The sequence below is a fragment of the Acipenser ruthenus genome, chromosome 2, assembly GCF_902713425.1.
Source record: "Acipenser ruthenus chromosome 2, fAciRut3.2 maternal haplotype, whole genome shotgun sequence".
NCBI lineage: Eukaryota > Metazoa > Chordata > Actinopteri > Acipenseriformes > Acipenseridae > Acipenser > Acipenser ruthenus.
The window spans coordinates 9,266,621-9,290,364 of NC_081190.1; the positions used below are offsets into that span (position 1 = coordinate 9,266,621).

Here is a 23,744-nt window from a genome sequence, read left to right on the forward strand (position 1 = left end):
GCTTATATTGGGGACAGTGTAAGAGGAAGTGCATTTCTGTCCTTGCCTCTCCCGGATCACAGTGACAGCACAGCCTTTTTTCTTTGGCAATCAATGTTTTTTTGTGCCAACCAGTTTCAATGGCCAGGCTGTGGTCACTGAATCTGTACTTGGTAAGGATCTGTCTATGTTATGTGTTTTTGACCCTGATACCTTAACTCTGATCTTGTCCAGGTTTACTGTCAGTACCCATTTCTCTCTCTCTCTCTCTCTCTCTCTCTCTCTCTCTCTCTCTCTCTCTCTCTCTCTCTCTCTCTCTCTCTCTCTCTCTCTCTCTCTCTCTCTCTCTCTCATATATGTTATATACATTTTAAATAGTGAGCAGATAGGTTTGTTGATTGTTTCAGTAGTATTGTTCCTTGGGATAACAAAATACTGAGCTTGTCATGTAATTTCATTAAAAAAAACTCCCTGTGCTCAGTGTTTGGTATTTGAATTGAGTTAAAATTGCCAAAATGAAGGCTCCCGAGTGTCACTTCCAGCAGAGTGCAGGATGCGCCTGTGGCAGGATGGCTTGCAGTGGTGAGGTGTGGTGACATCACAGACCAGGAAGTAACTGAACCAAAACAATGGATGGGCGGGTGAAGCTGAACGCAACAGCTGATTTTATTAAATCATAAACCAAAAGATTTAAACAAACAACATAAAACAAAAAGGCGCGTTGGCCAAACAAATAAACAGAAACAAGTATACTTAAATATAGCAATTGTTCTTATTTTTCCTCGCTCCCTCCGCTCCCCGTACTCTCCTCTGTACACTCAACCCCGCAGCACGGACAGCTGCAGGTTCTTATACTCTGGCCGAGGGGTTAACTAGCTGTTAATTATCTTATTACCCCTCGGCCACAGTCTGCACGAGTTTAGTAAGGATGCGTGACTGTCAGCTAGTTAAATAATCAGTAGCTGATCAGCCACGCATCCTCACAAGGTTTTTAAATATAAAAACAATAAGAAATACGCTGCGCTGTTATCCGTGCCGCAAACAATAATATAAATAATAATAAATAAATATATAGGGGCGGGACACTCCTCCACAGTGCCCCATAGTCTGGACGTCGTCGGTTCGAGTCCAGGCTATTCCTTTGCCAACCGAGGATGACTGCTCCCAGGGGGCGGCGCACAATTGGCCAAGCGCTGCCCGGGGGGAGGAAGGGTTAGGTTGGCCAGGGTGTTCTCGGTTCACTGTGCACCAACGACACCTGTAGTCTGGCCGGGCGCCTGCGGGCTTGCCTGTAGGCTGCCCAGAGCTGCATTGTCCTCCGACACTGTAGCTCTGGGTGGCTGCATGGTGAGTCTGCGGTGTGAAAGCCATTTGAAAATGCATGGTTTTAATTAACACAAGAACAGCGATTACAATTGCACGACTTCAATAAAACAATGTCGAGGTCTTGCCATGGCAAACTTTTTCTCCTGACTTGAGTCCAATAGAACATCTGTGGGACCAAATTTGCGCATCAGTGTTTGTGTGTGTGTATATATATATTTATCTCATAGCACATTCTGTAACACACTCAAGCCCTATTGGCATTCTTCAGGCAGCTCCCATGACTGACAGTGTGAAGATAAGACAGCGCTCGGCTCCTCCATGTGCTTGTTTATATTGTGAGTCTGTATCTCCAGTGCAGTGATGTGTAGGCGCTGAAGGGGCCAGAAATCAAGATAACCAAGGAAAAGTTGAGAAACTGCTGTTCCTGTTTGTGGTAGAATGAAATCAGTCCCTTTAACAGTCATTATTGTGATAGCTGGTTGTAATCAATCCTGAAAACCATTCCCTGTTTCAAAATGAAATATAACTGTAGTTATCACTTTCGTAATCACTTGCACTTACGAGTGTCTCTGATTCCTCAGACTCTTTATAAAAGAACTACATTCAACTAACAATACATTCTATTGCAGACAACAGGATGTCTTAAAATGTTATATTGAACGATTATAATCAGCTCGTGAACCTGTATAATGCTTATTGCACTCCTGAAATAATACTGACCAGTTGCTTTGACCAGCTGAAATCATGCACAGATGTTTAGAATTTCAAACACTTCATAAATAAAGAATCTAGTGTGCCTCCAACGCTTTTTGTTTCTGAAAGAAATCAATTCATAGGGCAAACAGAAAATGATTGAATAGTCTTTATACAAAAATACTTTCAACTCATTTTATTTCTGCATGCAATAGAATTAAAAACATAGCCATTAAAAAAGTCTAAGTTTCTATCTAATTGAAAGTACTTTAGTTGATAGACAGGCCCGGTTACCACTATGCACAGAGATCACTTTTATTTTTAATGCATAACCAGTGCCCCTTAAAATCTATTATCCCTTCACAAAAGACCACCTTAAATGGACCCCACAGTTCTAAACACATGACCTCTCTCCTTGCATTGAGCTTAATCAACAGTAATTGTAGGATTGAGTTAAATGAACAATACACCAGAGGAAGTGTCCAAAACAAACAAGAATAACATGGGATTGACTGAGCAGAGGGGTATTTACCTGTTGTATGCACAAAGCACAGGTTCTGTTTTTTTTACAGAAAGCAGTTAACAAAAAAAAAAAAAAACAGTTTGGACAATAAGGAACTCCAGGATACGAATGATAGAAGCCTTATACAATACAGTTTGAGCTTGTGGGGAAACATTCCACAGCTCATTATAAACAAGTCTTACACTGCTGCTAAGCTGAAACGGAAAATTGTACATTTAATCCGTTAGGACCATTTGTTTTAGAAGATCATTTCCCCCCAAGGTAATGAGGTGGGGTTTTTATCATCTCAACACAATAACATGCACAGTAGCAGTACTTAACAAAATGCTATAATAAAAATATCATAATGTTCAAGACCACTCATAGCTTTTAGTCGATTTGACGGGTCAGAAACTTCTGAGTGGAATAAAACCATGTTACCACATCATACCCATAGCATGGGGGTAAAACTGCAACATGTCTGGTCAACGTTAGTGTGGTACATCTTTAAGAGATGCTTTAGTTCTGCTGTGGAAATGATTCACAATGCAATTTCAGAATAGCATAAATCATAACGACTCTACCATTGGCAGATGAAAAAGCCCAGCCAATGATATGAATGCCTCCTAGAAAGAACAAGTAATCCAATTATTTACTCATTTCACAGCAGTGGGGTAGTATAAATGGTCCTTGTGAACTCTGTGGAGTTTGAGAAGTTGCCAAAACAAAACATTTATGTATTATAAAATAGATATAGTAAAGTTATTTATGCACACAGTGACTGGACATTAGCTGTAAACATGTGCTGCACAAACAAACTGCAATTGTGTGTTCCCAATCGGAATCCTCAACAGAGCTGCTGAAATATACATACAGTATTATTATCTGCAGAATAATATGAGAATGAATGGTCTTTTACAAAAGCGTTATAATAAGGATGCTATTACTAAACATAACAGGTAGGTACTATAACCTCGTAGGTCCAAATGGCTAAGAGAACGATTTGCTCAGGGATTGTAAAGCAAGCTGACTGGTTTATTGGTTCAGGGGGGAGGGCACTGTTAGTAATACTGCCCACCGCCAAATTCTTTTACTTTCAGTGGAGGTGACAGCTGTGAAAAGTTTCTTAATAGAAGTGGAAACATGTTGAAAGAATCCTTCACTAGCATGGCATCTTCCTGAAAGCACACTCAAGTGACATACCAAGCATTCCTCTGCTGTCAGAGGATTGGAGGAAACTGCTGTGATTGACAGGAAATCCTACCATTAAGGTTAAGTTAAGACATAATATTAGGGTTAGTCATGGGTTAAGGTAAGCTGAGGATTAGTGGAGCGGATCTGGGTTTGTGCTGGTATTGTTCACTGCAGATAAACTGAGAGCTCAGTGTTGAGGGATCGGCAGGACTGTGAGTGGAAATACAAAGAATAACCACTTACCTTCCTTATTGTCATGGAAACAGGGTCATCTGGTCAAGGACAGGACTCCTTGAATTATTTCAATGCAAAGATTTGCACTAAAGACTCACTTCTAAAGCAAAAAAAAAAAAACATTTGCAATTTGGGGTGAAAAAAAACTTAAAGGCCCTGTTTTTATGAAGTCCTTTGCACAGTGGTTCAAAGTTAAAAAGCAATGTATCTAGGTATGTATGTTTACAGATACGTATGTAAATACTGCCACATTTTTGGGATAAGGAATCAGATAAGACACTATTGGTCTCTCTCTGTAGTTAAATCTTGTCACTCTGACTAGGATGTCAAAGAATGTGACACAGTGACTTCAGAACTCAAAAATAAAAATAAAAAGCAACTGTTTTATTTGTTTATCAGGTTAATATAATCATTTTATGAGGATCCATAACTTTTAACAATATTTTTTACAACTTAGCGGCACAGAATGCAAAAGATTGAAAATACTGTTCAAGTAACAAAGACACTACTGCAGACATGTCCTGCAGTATCAGCCTCAGTTAGAATTTAAGATGAGAAGCAGTTTCCACTTACAGTTTCAACCCACAGGTAGATTGTATAATTTGATTTTATTTAAATGTGCACAATCCCAGTTTCAAACTGGGAAATAATTTAGTGGCAGCTCAGCCCAATGGTTCAAGACAGTTTTTCACAAGTCTAAATGTTTCCATTACTCAAACGTGGACCACATTTCATTTTTAAGGAGCGATTACTCTTGAACAGAGAGGTCAGGGTGGAATTTACATTAAAGGCACTCCACTAACATGCTGCATTTCATCAAACCAACACAATGTGAACACGCCAGTCAGACTCCAGCTGAAATATTCACAACGACAGAACAGATTCCTCATAGCACCAGCATGCATGTGGCAGGGGCATACCAAAGATTATCTTCAAATGAGTCATAGATCAAGAATACACACTCCAAAAACTGACATTACATACCTGCCTGATATACTTAAGTTGAAAGAATCCTACTGTATTATTCTTTTTTTTTTTTTTTTGTTTGTTTCAGAAAGACCTGTTTTATTTCAACAGAGTTATTTCTAATTAAATCTAAAATCAAAGTTCTAATACTTCATAATATACAGACATACATTACATGCAGGTAGTTGAAAGAAAGTTGGTAAGGAGATTCGGCAAGCTATAGTATGAAAATAAACCATTGCAGGACTGTATAATGGTGTGTAGGTGGTATTTACCACAGATGGGTATAATGCATCACATGATAAAATTCATGATTCCGTCCCAAGATAGGTGGCGCCACCTACAGCCAGCTGTGGTACTACTTTTGATACGGACCATGTCTTCACCATCATCATGTACAGTGTATATGGCTAACACTTGGAGAACGAGATCACGACAGGTCTTTCTGATTGGCTGTAAGCAAGCTGGACATGAGCCCCCTACTGTTGTACTTCATGGAGAATTGTTCCGATAACGCAAGTCATAATAAACGACTGATTACAACTTCCGTGCACTCAGTATTCCACCACTCAGTCAGGCAGTTTCATGCAGCTGATCCAAAACAAAGAACGAATTCAAAGCTGTCACATTAAGTGATAAAAGCTTGAAACAAATATGCTACTCTAAAATTCATAAGGGAGATCCTCTTTCAGAAGTCCCGCTACCTAAAATGCTTTTAAATTTCAGACTTCTAAAAGCAGAGGAACTGGCTGATACAACCTGCATCGACAGAAACCGGGTACACAAGCCTGTTCATGAACCGAGCTTCCCTAACCCTAACCCTCATCCCGGTGGTGATCTGGACACACCCATGATATTAATAACACTGTTGAAAGGCGGGATGGGGAGGAACGGGTCAGTATTGAAAATGGGCATGAGCTTTGATTTGTGGAACAGATGGGATCTCTGAATCAAATCAAAAGGTCTGTGAACACATTTACAACAGGGTAGCATGGGTTTCATCAAAGTCTGCACCTTGTGAAGAACACAGCCTTCATTTTAATAAATCCCACGCATGAAAAAGCACTGAAAATGACCCAGTAAACCGGTTCAGTTGCAGCACAGCCAGATCAAGACCAGGCGCGAAGTGGCCAGAGCTTTTATGATGGAGTGCAGGCTCATTGTAAATCTGGAATCGGTCTCTCTCTAATAATTGATTGCTGTTCATCTACATCAACACGTGTGAAGTAGCTCCTCAAGGCAGCAGTGTGCTGTTTGTTATCAGTACCGGCATAGACCAATGGCCACCATTGTACAGCAGGGGCACTGGAACTGAGAACTACAGCTAATCAGTTTAATGTGGACAGTTACACAAAGCAGTTAGATTAACCACAATTTAGAACATCTCTTCAAGGGTGAATGAACTGGTCATTGTTGGGTTCTTTTTGTGTGCAATTCAGAATTATGCAAAAATATGATGCTTTTCAAGCCATGATGAATATAATAATTATAACAGGTCAGTTATAAAGTGTAATTGAAGGCACTTTTTTTTGCTAGAAAACAACCATGAATTAAACACCAGGATGAATTTTCTGGTTACAGCTAATTAAGCCTAAGGCAAGTATAAATTCATTTCCTGCCCAATTCAATACAATACAATATAATACATTTCACGTGCAAGCATCACAATGTTTTTTACAGCAGACTAAATACACTGAACGACAGGCTCATATTTTACAATGGTAGGGTTACAATGATTATGGGCAATGACAGGATATGCAGCCAGCTGTTAGAGAGATGAGTGAAATGTATCAGTTCATAAAAAACAGCTTGTTCAGCTCTCAAACCAGCACATGCAAGGCTTACTTTGCACTGAGCCTGTTCAATTAGCATTGTGTTTGCCACGGAAAAGTGTGACCCATACTGGAATACTCTTTGAGGAGGTGGAGCATGTAATCTGCTGTGCTGCTTCATAACAGGAAACACAATAGTCAAAACACGTGGAAATTGAAAGACCTGAAACTCCAGCTTTAACCCTGCAAGTATGTGGCCCCCTCTGCATTGCTAATACATCTCTCAACCCCCAGAACTGCCAGCAGTGGAACTGAGGATTCCAGGGCGGGCCTCCATTCCATATCAGTGCGCTGGTAACAACTCAAGTTTGTCCTGGATAAGTCCTGTCACTCACCACTGCTACAAGCGAAATCATTTTGCATGAAAATAAAATGATGTTTAATAAAGTTAAATATATGAGCTGAACTGGTATCAATGGTATTAGTTTAAGGCACTTTGCTGGCCTTAACCCATTAAGTACCAAATGTATTTTTCTTTAAAAAAAATCAGAACACAAGCTGTATTTTGTGTAATTTGATACATTACATTTAGACTTGACTTTTACAGTAAACACAATTGCAGTAAGTTATCATAACAATATAGTTAAGAGATACCATTTAAATAACAGGTAGATGCCAGTTAAAAATACTCCACAAAATTACAAAGTAGCCTGTCCTCAAATGAGGACAATGCCCCTTAACAGGTTAATAAAGAGTTTTCACTATACCTGGGTAACTGTTCCAGCATTGCTGGATCACTGGAGTCACCATACACTGTAAGTAATGGATCATAACAGGGACCACACATGGTCATTCGCTTGTAGCCGTAGTAACCATGTTATCATAGGACATTTTGAGTTTTATAACCATTTAATGAGGATTATTAGATCATACTGTATAAAGGCAAATGTGTGTATTGGAAGATGGCTGTAATAATTATGGCAGTAATAATGATAAATGAGCTAAGCTTATAATGCTATACTAATGATTTAATCATTAAAGCATACCAAACCTACAATTTCACATAAGCTATGCTCCCAGCTATAAATATGCCACTCCAGAAAGTGCTTGGCTCCCCTGTGTGCTTCATTCCTTCATTCAGCCGGAAAGGCGTAGTCAGAGAAGATCAGCATGCAAGTGGTGGATGCTCCCAGCAGACAGAGCCAATGCAGGGGGACCAGTATGGAGGAGAGTGCTGCCCTACTGTGTCTTACCTCCAGAGTGCTTTCAATTTGAACAAAGCCTAGAACCACGCGTCAGGGACGTGGCAGTGAGAATGATACTGAAGTCAATAAAGGGGTAGCAAAATGGATTTTAAAAACCTTAGTTAAAATAGAGGATTTTGGGTAAATGCGAAAAATTCCCTGTGTGCCACTGTGGATGAGAGCGCTTTTGTTTGGTGGAGAATGGTTCTCTACGCCCAGGGACCCCAAGCTCCTGTGGCTTTGGGGTCACACCTCGGATCCTCGTCAGGATAGACGACCGGCACAGAGCCTTCCTGGTACTCCTGAAGTCGGGAGAGAAGTTTATCCACAATGCCGGGATGCTTGTGCGACAGGTCCTGTCTCTCCTCGGGATCAGAAACAACATCAAAGAGCCACACGTTCTTCTTGGGCGAGTCAGGCGACAGCAGCTCTGCACCGCTGAACAGCTCTGGAGGAGGAAACCATCTGGCACAACCTGAGAGAAAGATTCATTCAAACATAAAGAAAATCAATCAAACAAGAGTACAGGGAACAAACACATATTATTTCTGAATTCCCCCTGTACAATCACCCTTGCTGTACACTACAACATATTCTATTACAAACAACATAAATGGTGTCAGAAATAAAAGCTTTTTTTTAATATTTAGAAACCTTTTTTAATGCAGGGAGTTAACATTAAAATAACTTTGATACAACATTATCTCCACAAAACCAGGTCACTATTACTCAGGGCACACAGCATGCAGAATACTGCAGTACAGCAGGACCAACACACCAGCTTGCAATGGCTCTGAAAAGGTTATATTAAATATACAGACTCCAAAAGACTTCCCAGCTGCCTAAAGTACTCTGCAGTAATCTACATTCTGTATACAAACCTCCTTCGCTCAGGGCTGCCCATAACTGCTTCATATTTCATTTAATTGATGGTTTAATTAAAATAGCGAGACAGCCAGGCACATATATAAAGGACTGCAGTGATTAAAACCTTTTCCCCAACTGAGCCCCTAAAATACAACAATCATTACCCAGGTCCAAATGTAAAACACATGGTGCTGTGGGCTTCAGTCACTGGTCTTTTTATTTAATTTTTGTGCATCAGTTGCTGGCTGCAGGACGAACTGACATGTCTCCAAATATCTGAATCTGTCCGAGTTTCAATACACATGATTATTTTTCAATCAAGTTTTATTTGCATTTAAAAGCAGTTTTTGGGGGGCTCCCGAGTGGCGCATCCAGTAAAGGCACTCTGCGTGGAGTGCAGGATGCGCCCTATAGCCTGGAGGTCGCTGGTTCGAGTCCAGACTATTCCACTGCCGACCGTGGATGGGAGCTCCCAGGGGGCGGCGCACAATTGGCCGAGCGCTGCCGGGGGGAGGACTTAGGTCGGCCAGGGTGTCCTCGGCTCACTGCGAACCAGCGACCCCTGTGGACTGGCCGGGCACCTGCGGGCTTGCCTGTAAGCTGCCCAGAGCTGCGTTGCCCTCCAACGCTGTAGCTCTGGGTTGGCAGTTTTAGAAGTCAATAAGTAAATCAAAAACAGAGTATACAGCTATGGCCAAATGAATGAACCCTCAAGAATGAACTAACTTTGCATTACACTGAATTACATACCGCTTTGTAGTTTTCCAAAACTGGCCGGAAAAAAACTGGCCGAAATTGAAAAATGTGACATTTTGAAATCTAACATGAAATACTGTACTACTATGGCTTCCGGTAGACTTTTGCGGTATCATTTTGCAGTTTCTTTGATTACAATAAAATATCTAAATTATGTTCATATAGTTGTTGTTTTTTAATTGTGTCACAATTCTGTACACTTGTCTTTGAATGAATAGTTATGGCTTGGTAATCTACAATGGGATTAATCAGGAGAAACAAGGTAACCCAAAGAATAAAGCCTCACTGCTATGGCTGGAAAGCTAGGGCACATGCTATACCCCAGTGTGTATATAATTGTGTACTGCTGCAGTGACCGCTCAGGGAATGATTTTATAATGAATTACCAGCAAAGGGCAAAGAGTCCTTTGAGGGCCTGGAGGTTGGTGTTTTCATTCTGCAAGCCTAATAGGCATCATTGTAATAACAAAGCCATCCCTTCAGTTATTAAGATGCTAGCAAACACAAAAACAGCCAATCAGCGAACCCCACTTTGGGGGGCGGGGGGTGTTGGGTTGACTTCCTTTCTTAGAATACACTTTGGAATATTAAATGGAATACTACGTACTCACACAGAAGAAGCGCTATAGAAATAAGCAAGGCTTCATTTCAAGAGAGGATTTAGACAGGGAAAACTGCGCCACTTCTTCAATTTTCAGCCCTTTGTGATCTCTCATTATGTCATTGTAGTAAATGCATGAAATGCACATATTCTACAGACTCCCAACTTTCCAATGATGTGTTGTTGTATGGGGCTGTGAAAAAGCATCACGGCTGTACTTCAGGTCAGGCAGCAGTCCCTCTTTCTTTCCTAGATTCCTTTATAAAACCACAATAGCCTCAATGCTGCTGAAGTGAATTAGCAGAGTGTACCTGGGTCTCCAGTCAGCAGCTTCCAATCCCCAGATCGAATGGCGGCGTGCACAGAAATGTTGAAGGTGGAGTGACTCCAAGAACCTTGATCAAGTGTTGGGGCTGAAGTCCAGTTATAGGCTCTGTCAGGACCTGCAGAAACACAAGACGAGTTACACTGGAATCCCCTCCAAGGTTTTACAGCTGTTTAAAGGATGAGGTGGTGTGGTATGTCACACGTTTTATTAAAGGGTTTGCCATGTTTACAAGAGACGCATTCTCTTTATATTTGCACTTTATATTGGCTATATCCTGGCTGTATTTTCGGTAAATCAGTGTGGAGCAGCAGTGTGGAGTTGTGGTTAGGGCTCTGGGCTCTTGACCGGAGGGTCGTGGGTTCAATCCCAGGTGGGGACACTGCTGCTGTACCCTTGAGCAAGGTACTTTACCTAGATTGCTCCAGTAAAAACCCAACTGTATAAATGGGTAATTGTATGTAAAAATAATGTGATATCTTGTAACAATTGTAAGTCGCCCTGGATAAGGGCGTCTGCTAAGAAATAAATAATAATAAAATAATAATAATAAATCAGCAGTGTGTGTATATATATATATATATATATATATATATATATATATATTTTTTTTTTTAAAAACAATTATTTTATTCATTTTCCAATTTTCTCCCAATTTTGGAATGTCCACTTATTATTCAACCTGGCTCACCGCTGCAACCCCCGAACTAACTTGGGACAGACGAAGACGAGCACTCGCGTCCTCCGACATGACATGTGGTGTGAAAAATATTATTGAAACGATCCGTTACGTCATTTAAAATATCGCTGCGATACAGACAACACAGGACACAGCAGGGGTAAAGGAATGTGTTCCTTGTAACACAGCAGAGTTCTCTTGTAACCCTTTAACCCACGTGTGACATTCCACGTGTGACCTCATTCACAGGTGTGTAAAACCGGCAGGGTGTTCTGTAAAACTATGGCAGTGCTCCCCCATTACTCTAACGCTTCATTCAATTATTCAAGATCACAACTCCACGACTGCTGTATGCATTTTTACATAACCACACACTTCACTTTTTAATAAAAGTTTATCAGCTGTCTGCTGAAACATATAAAATAACTAACAGCTGTGAATTGCAAGGACAGATTCTTAGCTTCAAAATGACTAAAACTGAATGAAAGATAAACACAAAATGTTAAAAACATCTGTGAAGGTACTACATGTGATATGCCATGTGATCCACAGGTACGGCAATCGAGTCCCCAGTGCTCTCTGTGCTGGACAGAGTCCCTTTCAGATAATGCGTGTAACTCTGTGATATTCACCCTTCCCACAGTATCAGTAAAGCTGGACAGCACTGCTTGATGATTACTCACACCCTCTGTCCCTCTCCTTATTAGTTACACACATGACAAGCATGTGCTAAAACTGAACAAGTTTCTATTTAAATAGCTGTGCAAATTACTATACACTCTATACTTCATCATGAACAGCTGTACGCAAAAAATTAGTTAGCACAATCTTTTCTGCACTTTGCTTAAAGAGAGTATTGTTTTGTTAACCAGCTGTGTGTGTGGGCTTGTTTCTGCTGATTTACAACGTGTGGGACGTTTTCATGTTTATATGAAAAAAGAACAAGCACCAGTGAAGTCTTTCAGGGGAGCTCTTTTTCACTCATTTGTTTCCTGGAATAAGCTGTTAATGAGATGGTTTTCATGTAGCGTTTTAGAGCAATGCTGTAAACCACATGTCAGGCGGGGCTCAGTGCAGTGCTGAATCTCTGCTGAGATCAACCTAATCGACAACACGCTATTGATATATGCGTTTAAGGTGTTATTAAATATACCACCATACTGTGCTTCCACACAAAAACATTCACTAAAATGTTCTAGTAATTACAATTACTGACGTTTAACGCTTTAATCTACAGAATCTACCACAGTATTTCTAAGACGAGTTGTAGTAACTTATTGACAGTGCTGAGTAGCTGTAACCTGTTATTAACAATACCGTGCAATACCTTCTTCAGATAATGAGCAGATATTATAATATTAAAACCAGTCAGCTCAAAACACCTTGAAGAGGATCCATCTGAATCTGAACAACTGGAATCCCCCTAGTGTGTGTTGTGATGTCTATACAGTTTGAACATTTCCATCTCCAACACTGAGGCCCAGCTTTTTGGTTAGGTACTAATAAGGAATGATGCAGCTGCAGGTCCACATGTTACAGTTAGAATTTATTTTTCAGCTTGTTTATTTTGAAAGTCGTATGTATCCCTATGGGAAGTTTTCTGAAGGATGTAATTGAAACTGGCAGGAGTGTGTGTGTTTATACAAATCTGTATGGAAAAAAACACCTTTTGATAAACTGGAACGGGAAGGCCTTGTCAAAAAGTGCTTTAAAAAAAATAACAAGCAAGTTTGTGAATTAAAAAATCATCACTACGACACATATACACTGTAAGTTGGAGCGACAGATGGAAAAATGTCTTCATATCTCCTCAGATTTCCTTCTGCTAAAGTATTTCCAGACCGATAAATCACATTTGTATAAGGACTAAAAAAACATTTAAAAGAAAAAGGTTTGACATACTTTAAGTGTGTATATATGGATATTGGTAGACCAGTCTCCTCTATATCCCAAAAAACAAGCAGCATCTCCAAACGTTGAATCGGTGTTTACCACCAAACCAGACTGCTGAAGATCATGTCTTCATATTTCAGCACAAATGAAAACATACTTTTTTATTTCTTTCCCCTAACTGAGATCATTATATCATTTGTGTGCTGGATTTCACATAAATGGCTGTCATAGTAACATTATAAAGCTAAAGCCTTTGTCACAAAGTATAAATTCTACTGTACTGTAAGCAAGTACCAACCATTAAAATGAAGCAGAAATCCAGGGTTTTAAAACACATGTGTTTTCCCCAGTGAATTCTCTGTTAAATGTCATCTAATTTTCAATTGTGCTCTGCTGCAATTACGCCAAAGAGAAACATGCCTGTAAAATAACCAAACATGTGGGAAGCATTGTTGTGGCAACAGAGGTTTACAGTGCAACTTGAGCCCAGAAATATGTATGCAATTATTGCGTAAGCCATAAACTGTACAGTACATGACACACTGTAATTCAAGAGGACGATAGTGGAGTCTTCAAACATATGCTTTTCACTATAGTAAAAGTAAAACAAATAGTCAGTCAGTTGGTTTCTGATAAAAAACAGAAAGTCAAGGACATGTGCCAACGTCTTCTCCAAACCAATTAATACTGTCATGCAGTGCCTTAACACTCGAATCAGTATAACCCACTGAGTATAACATGTCATGCATACAACAACGTGAATACAATAGTTGTTTTGCCTCTTGTTATACTATACCAGTGTCTAAACCTTGCTTGTCTATTTCTAAATAGAAAACCAGCATTATTCTTGCCATCTCTCACTAACCAATTCTGCGTTCTTTCTCTCTTTCTAATTGATGGCGGCACAGGCATGTGTACCTGTAATTTCAGAGGGCATTTTAATGGGAATTGCCTTTACTTTATAAAAAGCACAGCATTTTCACTTTGCTGATATGCTGAAGTGCTACTGATCAGTGTTCTCAGTAACCATTTAATAATAATGTTCATTTTCAAGCCTTTTAATACTGTGGCAGAGAAAAAATACAGTATATTGGTAGAGCTCACAATCAATACGAACAATATGTGGACATGAAAACACCTTTTGTCATACCAGCATTGGAATGCTAAAATGCTCTATAAACTCTGTAAAAAAAAAAAAATCAACTTCTACAAAGGATCAGTGTTTAACAAAACTTAAATGTTTGCTCTGATCTGAAAACAACTCCTAATTTCATCAGAAAGAACATTGCTCATGTTTTCTACCAGACTATGTGAGATAAACAGTATGATGACATGTATGTTGTGTTCTCTTACAAATAGTTGTATAGTAACATCATAGATCAATGGCCTTTATCAATGTGGCTAATGATAATTCACACCATAAACAAGTGAAGGCCATTAAAATAAAACATGTAACACAGCCCAGATATTAATGCTGAGTCCTGTTCAGGGATAGATCACCAGTAAAGTGTCCTATACTGCAGCTCCAAACATAGCCCAGATATTAATGCTGAGTCCCGTTTAGGGATGGATCACCAGTAAATGTCCCATACTGCAGCTCCAAACTTTTTGGTCCAAAAAGTTACTTGCACTGAAGCAATGTGGTATATTTTTGCAGTCTGTCAGCAAGATTTTCCAAGATCATGTGATCATCTGCTACTAGAAAAACTGGCAAGACAATTAGTAAACTGTAAGGCCTTAAAAACAAAAGGCTGGTATTTTCTCATCAAAGATAATGAGAAAGAGTAGCATAATCAGGTTTTATTAACTTTGCACACTATGCTTCGTTAGTCTATATAGTTAAGTGTTTATATCTATAAAATTACCAGTTATAACAACACATATGGTCCCCATATTCTGCCTGATTAGCTTTTTTTAAACTTTAGCGGCACAGAACGTCTAATGAAATAGGTTGGCTTTTGTTATCACTCTCAACAATAACAGCTAGCTGTCTTATTAAACACAGGGCGTAACTCGTCTGTCTGTATATTAACAACATCAACTGCTAACGGTTTCAAACATCTGGATCCAATCTTGCAGACATGCAGGGCTTAATGATGTGTTTGCTGTGGGTTCAGTTCTGCACAGACGTACAGTACAGGAGAGCCCATACCCTTCAGCCCATTTAGATAGCAAACAAAGAGTGAGCGCATGAATCGAAAAATCACAACAATACAAAAGTGTCTAGTTATATTTTCCTTCGAAGTTTCAAGTCCTTGAAAGACACTGCACTAGTGAAGTTGATGATGCAGAATCGCAAGGCAGTTTCATGGAGTCCCTTGTTAAAATGCACAGCAGTAAATGTTACTAATGTTAACTGAGGAAGATGCTTGCTTATGGACTATATGCTCAACAACAGAAAGTATCACCACATGTATTGGTTGTGCAATTTGATTAAATTGATTGAAAGCAACTTTGTTCCCAGTGGGTTTGTAAAGACATGAAATTGCATAATGATAAAACCGATCGCTACAATAAAGTGAAAGACGATACAGTCTGCAAACTGGTTTTGTTCATGGGGTGTGGCTAGCTTCAGTCATTTTTAATTCCTTCTGTGACCTCTATGTGTATCAAAAGCAGCTCAGAAACGCTGCAGGAAGCTCCTGGTGGATGGTTCATGCATTGCTGTTGAATGGGCAGCCGCTCTTCATTTACTTAACTGACCCATCTCAAGCCCCTTTAACATTTGTTCCTCGCTGTTACTGTTTACTTTCTGATTTTGGTGGAACATACAGACAGTATTCCATCAGCCTGTCTCTGTTTAACTGCTGATTCATAACTGAAATGCCACGAGGGGAACAGTATACAAATATGTACTGGAATTGAGGCTAATAGTAGAAAACTGCTGCCCCAGTGTGGGAAAAGTGACAGACAGTAGTCGATTATTGCTCACTGGAGGTCACTTTTTCAAGTGTACCTGTTTCTTTGAACCTGTGCTGTCACAGGGCAATTGTGTTTGGACTGTTGACTGCTGAGTGATGTCAGAGCACAAGAGTTCTTTGACCACTAAAGTGACTATTGGCCAGTTTTGTGCAACGGCTAACTATTTTTGGTCATGTGACACTATTAGGCAACAGGGTTGCAAGTTCCAATCTAGAAGTGTTAATAATAGTTTATATTAGAAGTTAATGGGTTATTATCTTCATCAGGGCTTTCCTAGACTAGAAGCTTTGACGATCAACAAAAACTACATGAGAGGAATTTGTTATAAATTTCATAAACAACACTGTCATCAAAATGAGGTCCTGTCCCCCCCATATTATAAATGGCTTTTTTTTCTTACCTAACTGCTGCTGCTTTTCTGTGACTCGTGAAGGACCTCAAGGTTCAATTCAGGGACTTTATTATGCTTTATTACACAAAAGCAGATCTGACCAGCCAAGCTTCTGTATTGTTAAAAAGGCATATTTCCCTTCCTCTTTTCAAAAGAAGGAAAATATTTTTTAGTTTGGGTGCTAACTCTACACACTCGTCAAGTCAATGTACCTGCAGATGCAACCAGAGCATTTATTTCTTACGATTCCCCAGGCCCGGGGCTTCTTGTACAGAAATCCTCACTTTAATATCCTACATCTTGAAGTGCATAGCTCTGTAAACACACAAACCTTAGAGCACAACTCCTTCTTAACAATGTCAGGGAGGAAAGCACAACATGTTTTACTTATTCCTTGACAAGCCTGGCCACAGCATGCTATTAAGACTAATGGGAACCCAGAGGAGCAGCCCATGATGGCAGAGGATGAAAGAGGGATTTCTTTTTTCAGCCTAGCATTTATTTGTAACAGCAACCACTTCTAGCCCTGATGGTACGGAGCAGCAACAGCAGCTAGGGATTGAAGCCTGCAGCATTTCCTAGCAGTGTGGTCTCCTGCTCAGAGCCGGCAGAGGATTTTTAGGTTCTGAGAACATTCTTGGACAGGGATGAAATAAGACTAATTGAATACTTTCAAATATACAGAGACCTAACCCAGAACTGGCCCAATATGCTCCTCAGCCCATTGGAGCTGTGTGAAAAAACAACAGCCTGCGAGAAACTGTCAACAATAAAACAAATGGTGCGACATGTACAGTAAACTACCCTGACGTAACTGAAGTGTGTTCCAAAAGCACCTTTTTTAAACTCCCTATCTGATTACAGGAACGTAGTGAGAGGGAATCAGTAGAATTCATCTAAAGTGAAAATGTGAAAACCTTCAGAGATGCGTCACTTAATAAAACTTAAGTTACCCTTAGTTATTCTATTTTGTTGGTTAAGTTTGTACATACAACAATGAAAAGGGATTCATACAAAGCAGACCACATTTAACAGCACACACAGTCCTTCCATTCACAGACTGCACTTGTGCAGTGCTCATTATTTTAGACAGCAGCACATCCAGTTACGTCATTGATTTCTGAGCACCCGATTCAGACGCAGAATAAGCTCTGTGGTCCAAAGCACTGCAATTTGTTCATGTATAATTGTTTGAAACTAGAGAGATCTCTCAGACGTATTGAACATAAACTCTGGCACACGAAACAATAGAATCACGAGGCCAGGTGTGCCAAAAAATTACAATTCAGAAAGAGCACACAGCTTTGCCAACTTCTTTTTCAGTGTAACATTATATCGTAAGAAAAATACTATTTAACTGAAGAACAAAAACACCCAGGGGCACAGTGTAAGAGGAATGCCATTTCCTAAAGGATCGTGTAATTATGAGGGTTGCCCTAGGGGGGAGGGCTTAGGTCAGCCAGGGTGTCCTCCGCTCACCGTGCACCAGCGACCCTGTAGATGGGCTGGGCACCTGCAGGCTTGCCTGTAAGTTGCCCGAGAGCTATGTAGTCCTCCAACGCTGTAGCTCTGGGTTGGCTGCATGGCAGGCCTGCAGAGTGAAAAGAAGCGGTCGGCTGACAGCACACGTTTCGGAGGACGGCGTGTTTGTCTATTCCGCTCCCGAATCAGCGCGGGGGTGGTAGCGGGGAGCTGAGCCTAAAATACAATTGGCTATTTCAAATTGGGAGAAAAACGGGGTAAAATCAATTGGCGACTACTAAATAAAAAAAAATAAAAAATGAATACATTTAGACAAACATTTCTTGGTCTATTTTTTTAGTAATATAATGCGATGAAGACTTGCTATACAGAAAATATGGAATTGCTTACATACATCTGCTTACTCTAGACTGACCTAATATGTACTTTTAAGCTGCAGTATCCCACAATCGTGTTGGATGTCACATAATAATATAATTCCTCTTTCTCTGCACTGTACTATAGACTATGCTGATCATGCAGTTGGTTTAAATCTCCATACAGTTCTTCCAAACTTCTTCCCCTTAACAATTAACTGTGTTTTTACAGCAACATTTTATAGGAAACACCTGTAAGTGGGTATTTCCAGCATGGGCTTATTAACTATAATTTTACATTTTTTTTTTTATTTCACAGCCAAAAAAAATGTCATCCAAAATTATTGCTGCACTCCAAAATCCAAGGTCAGAGGAAATCAATAACTATGAGGAGCTGTTTTTGGGAAACAGTGAAAAGCCAATATCCTTGCTTTGAAAAACTCTGAGGTTATTTATGCGAGACCTTTAATAGCATAGAATTCTTTTACAAGGGACTCTCTTAAAAACAAAACAAAAGAGAATTTTAACAAAGGGCATTTCTGTGTTCGTAACCATGGCAATTAAACAATTAAGGCAGCTTTCGGACAGAAATACTATAAATTGAGCAAGGCTGCCTCATATCCTCTCTTGATTGCCTGATAATTAGAAGCCTGTAAAAGCTACAGAGTGGATTCAGTAAGACACAAGTCAGAAACTGGCACAGCAATACACACAGTTCTATAAACCCAGCAGGGAACAGGAACTCGTTTTTCCTTCTTCTCAAACATTTTCATTAACGGCACTAGACCATTAAGTGAATGGTAATCAGCAGGCCAGTACTGACTGAGTCATTAGCAGCTTCTCAGCAGGGGGACGTGACTCATACTTCTTCAGTGTTTATTCTGCCTGATGAAATGGGCACCACACAGCTGCACTGCCCCTCCGTCTCCCTTATAACAGATTACCGCACTGTTCAATCAGCTAAATAGTAATAAGACACACTCAATTAAACTAAATAAATACAATGAAACATAAATAAATAAAATTGAATTTGAAAAAATGTGAAAATTGTTTTAGTTGGTCCTTTAGAATGCCAGAATCCTAGAATGTTTTTTATATAATTATCTAGGTCCCTGGGATCTTTTGTTCAAGTCCTAACATTTTTCCTATTTCTATAATTGTGAAAATGTTGGAGACGTCGCCAAAATGAAAGCTGCCTGTTGACACTGCTACTGACATCGCCCCCCGAGGGCTGTAATTATGCTCTGCTGGAGACTGCAAAGGAAACGTGTGAATCAAACCATCCTGATGATGTGTGAGTGCGAGTGGAAGGCGTACTGTGCTTGAATGTGTGTTCAAGTTCAACCCTTTCATCAGCATCCATTCAGAATCCATGTCATTCTCCTGAGTCTGCTCTGAGTGGGAGTGCCTGTGTCTAAACAACACTGCTACAAATGAACAAGGAACCTGTAGGACAGCTGTGCTGGTGACAGGCTTGCTTATAATCACTCCTTTAAGCTTGCCTAGTTATGCAACTAAAACTTATCTAAACCCAGTTTGTTCTGAGATGAACCATCATGCCATGAAAGAAATACTATGGCACCCTTGTTTGTGGGCTAAATTCTGGGCATTATAGGGCAGAGACTGGTGCCAAACTAGCAAGAGCCAGCGAATGGCACATGCTAACCTTATGAGGCCTTTGGTTTGTTAAACAGGGAAACTGAAAATCCTAGAGAGCACACAAACCACACATTCAAAAAGCATTCTGAAAGACCCTTTATTTCTCAAGCTATTTTGCGATGTATCACAGTAAAGTGTACATTTAAGGATTACTTTGTAGCTAGTGTTCAAGCCCACTGTTCAGGAATCACTGAAGGGTTAGGGTTTAATGTTTCCCAGCTGACTAATAAATCCACTGCCTGTTTTACATCAACAATGCCTCAAAGTAACTGCTCATCAATGTGAAAGTGCTCTGTGTTATCACTGCATATTGACACGAGACACTGCAGCTTCTTATTCTTTATTAATCTACTGGCTATCATATAGGCAGGGCTATCACACCACAGGGGGGCATACTTAATACAAACTGAAGGATGCATCACTCACAGGCATTTAAAAAACAACACACTATTTATGTATGGACCGTATGAAATCTATTCTTACTTTGTGTCTACATGTTTCCAGAATGCTGTGTACACTGTATGAACACCGAATCAGACAGGTAACTAGGGGGGCTGGTCTTGTAAAAGAGTGATGTCGCATGCATCTTTGCTGTATTTATTTTACATATTTACATTCCATACCCATAACGACTGTTTATCATAAAGCAAACATTTTATATTCTGACTAATTGAAATGTATTTTTCAACATCTCATGGGGCTATTTCCCATGGGGCTAGTGCATGTCTGCCATTCATGAGCTATTGGTGATCTACGCACCTACACTACAGTACCTGTTGGACGCCATCTTCCAAGGCTACTTGGGATTCTACCAGCCTGTAGGTCCATGTCCTTTAATTCTCCTTTGCAGAAAACATAACTGAGCTAATTATAATATATAATAATAATCATAACACATGTACTGTACTCACATGGGGCAATGTCGAAGTACAGAGGGTCAATGTTATGCAGCAGCTCCACTCTCGGCGACTGTTTCCCTTCACTGAAACACAATAATAAAAAAACAAAACCTTTAGCTTCCTTCCATGCAGCGAGTGTATGAACACTATTTTAAAACTTCCTCTGTTATCTCCTGTGACCCAAAGGAAGCACGAATGGGGGCACTTAAACAATATTTGTTTATTTATATCACAGACTGTTTGGTAGCTAGACTGATTTACAGGAAGGCTAAATACGAAGCAAGGGCCTGCAAAATGCATTTGCCAGCCTCTATTTATAAATGAATAGGTTGGCTGATGCGGCTGGATAATAAGTGTTGACTGATAGAATAAAGGAAAGCTTTGTTATCCTTCAACAACTTAAAAATGCACAATCGTAGGTTCTAAGTGAAAACTAAGTCAAGTAGACAAACGTGCCGGTCAGCGCCTAACACTTGTGAAATGTTTGGCTGCTTGACTAAATGATCTGCAGCCAGGTAAAGGGAGATGCAGGGAACTAAAAGGATGTTTTCTATCAGTCCATCCATTCTTTACATTCCATATCTCACAAACAAGCCAAGTAAGTGATGGAGGTCATTGTGACACAGATAAACTGAGTGACATGCAGTACAAGGATATGGGTTAACAATAGGGTATGGAGCCTACTGCAAGTAAATCATTAAGCAGAAGAGGTAATAAATATATATATACTGTATATACAAATAAATAAATAGGACCATCTTTTGTAAAGCAGACAATCTGATTTACACATGCAGAGTTTGATACAGACTCGATTCCTATTTATTTTCAAGGAAATTGTTTAAACAGAAGTCGGTCACATCTACTATCTACTAAGCACAGTGCAGATGATGTTGTTCTTAGTGCAAGGCAATGGCTGCAGCTACCACAGTGTGCTTCCATAGCAGTGTATTTATACAACACTGAACCAAACTCGGTTCCACCCCTACTTTTAGAAAGTTCACTACAGAAGATGGGACTGTTTGTGGAAGGAAATGCTTAACTGTAGGAAACCATACCTGTAAAATAGCAATTGCGCCACAGTGGTAACCAATGAACAAAACTTTTGCAGCAAGTTCAATTGTTAACATACACGACAACATCAAACCATGGAGAAATCGATAAACATGGCTAAGCATTGACCTTAACATACAAATGCAGTACTAATATAAGATAGTCAATGATGTGGTACAGGTTTTCTGACCTTTTCATAATATATTGTGTAAAACATGGAATTTCCTATTACCACAAATACTGGTATTGTAAATGGTGGATGTTCACAATAACTTCAACACAAACAGCTGTTGTTTTCAAGCTGTTTAAAAGGTAGGACAGTATTTCAGCATGCCAGACCAGGGCTCTTATAAGGTCATGTGAGACTGCCATCTAGGCCCAATTCCAGATACTGCAATTTATCTTTTGTTTTGTTTTGTTTTTGTTTTAGTAAATTGTCAATTATTTTATTATTTTCTCCCAATTTGGCATATCCAATCATTGTTTGGCTCAGCTCACCGCTACCATCCCTGCACTGACTTGGGAGCAGCAAAGACAAACACACGCTGTCCACACTGCAGACTCACTGTGCAGCCACCTCAGAGCTACAGCGTTGGAGGACAACGCAGCTCTGGGCAGCTTACAGGCAAGCCCGCAGGCGCCCGGCCAGACTACAGGGGTTGCTGGTGCACGGTGAGCCGAGAACACCCTGGCCGACCTAAGCCTCCCCCCACCCCCCCTCCCCCAGGCGGCGTGCGGCCAATTGTGTGCCGCCCCCTGGGAGCTCCAGTCTACGGTCGGCAATAGACTAGCCTGGACTCAAACCGGCGACCTCCAGGCTATAGGGTGCATCCTTTACCAGATGCGCCACTCGGGAGCCCACAATTTATCATTTTACAATAATCTTTTGCTGCTTACAAGTGAGAACGAGGAGGGACTGCAAGAATATTATTCATAGTGATCAGAAATGCTGAGACCCAGACAAGACTATGGAGTGGAAGAGTTCCTCGCTAGACACAGCTATTGTGTATGCGGATTTCCCAACTGGAGCAAACAGAACGATAACTTACATAACCAAGTGTGAAATACAAGTCAAAGGGGAATTGTGCTAAGATTTTAGATGCACAGAGAAGGGCTTAGCTACCCACAGGAAGAAATGGGATGATCTTTGATGACGGTTAAAAGAACGATGAGAGAGCACAAATGGAAGATCAATAAAAGTAAGTTGAGAACGGCACTGCATCAGCTGCTAAAGGGAGGTCATAGTGAAGGGAACCAAAACAAGGGCACTAATATGAGAGATCATGCTCCTTGACAAGTATAGAAATGCATTTAAAATATAGATCACCAAGACAGTCTTCAACAGGTGGTCGCTGTGGACTGACTTGTTGTAATACATCTCTGTGCCTGTTTCACCAAATTGGGAAAGAGATACCTGTGACTTAGCTTCGAATCGTCCGACCAACACTAGCTATGGCAGGTCCTTGATTTGGATACAACTGAGAATTTGTGCTGAGAAATTTCCCTACCAAGTAGCAGAACAACATTTCTTCCTGTTGCTGGTGCTATGCACCCCCACGGGGGGTAATAAACGCCAAGGCTTTCCACAGCCTGCTTCGATAAGCCCTGTGATGTTGCTTCCAGATGAGGTGTAATGCACCTGGCGTCTGAAGACCCTTCCCCTGCCCACTAGCTGTCTTCATAGATAGAAGATATTTGCTCTTTTCACTTCTGATCTTGACCTGCTAATTTGCCCTTTCAAACTGCTGGTAAATTGCACCTAATTGTTGTTCCTGTTTGACCTCTAGCCTGTATTAACTTCTAAGCTCAAGCCTCTGTCCATTTTAAGCCTAGGGGGCACAAAGCCATAAAACCTAGTCCAAGCCACAAAGGGGCTTTGTGTTCCCTCAGATTAAGAGGCTTTGTGTTCCCTCAGATTAAGAGGCTTTGTGTTCCCTCAGATTAAGAACACCCT

The 23,744-nt window shown here is 40.3% G+C and overlaps 1 protein-coding gene across 1 annotated transcript in view; it reads right to left on the reverse strand.

Annotated features, from left to right (window-relative positions):
* Positions 1 to 4,284: 4,284 nt before the first annotated feature.
* LOC131697705 (arylsulfatase B-like) overlaps positions 4,285 to 23,744 on the reverse strand; it is a 35,956-nt gene continuing 16,496 nt past the window's right edge. The window contains exons 6-8 of the mRNA XM_058988586.1: positions 20,753 to 20,823; positions 10,446 to 10,577; positions 4,285 to 8,385 (exon numbers count right to left, since the gene is read on the reverse strand). Coding sequence (XP_058844569.1) covers positions 8,120 to 8,385; positions 10,446 to 10,577; positions 20,753 to 20,823 — 469 coding nt within the window. The 3' untranslated portion in view covers positions 4,285 to 8,119. The remainder of the gene's footprint in view (positions 8,386 to 10,445; positions 10,578 to 20,752; positions 20,824 to 23,744) is intronic.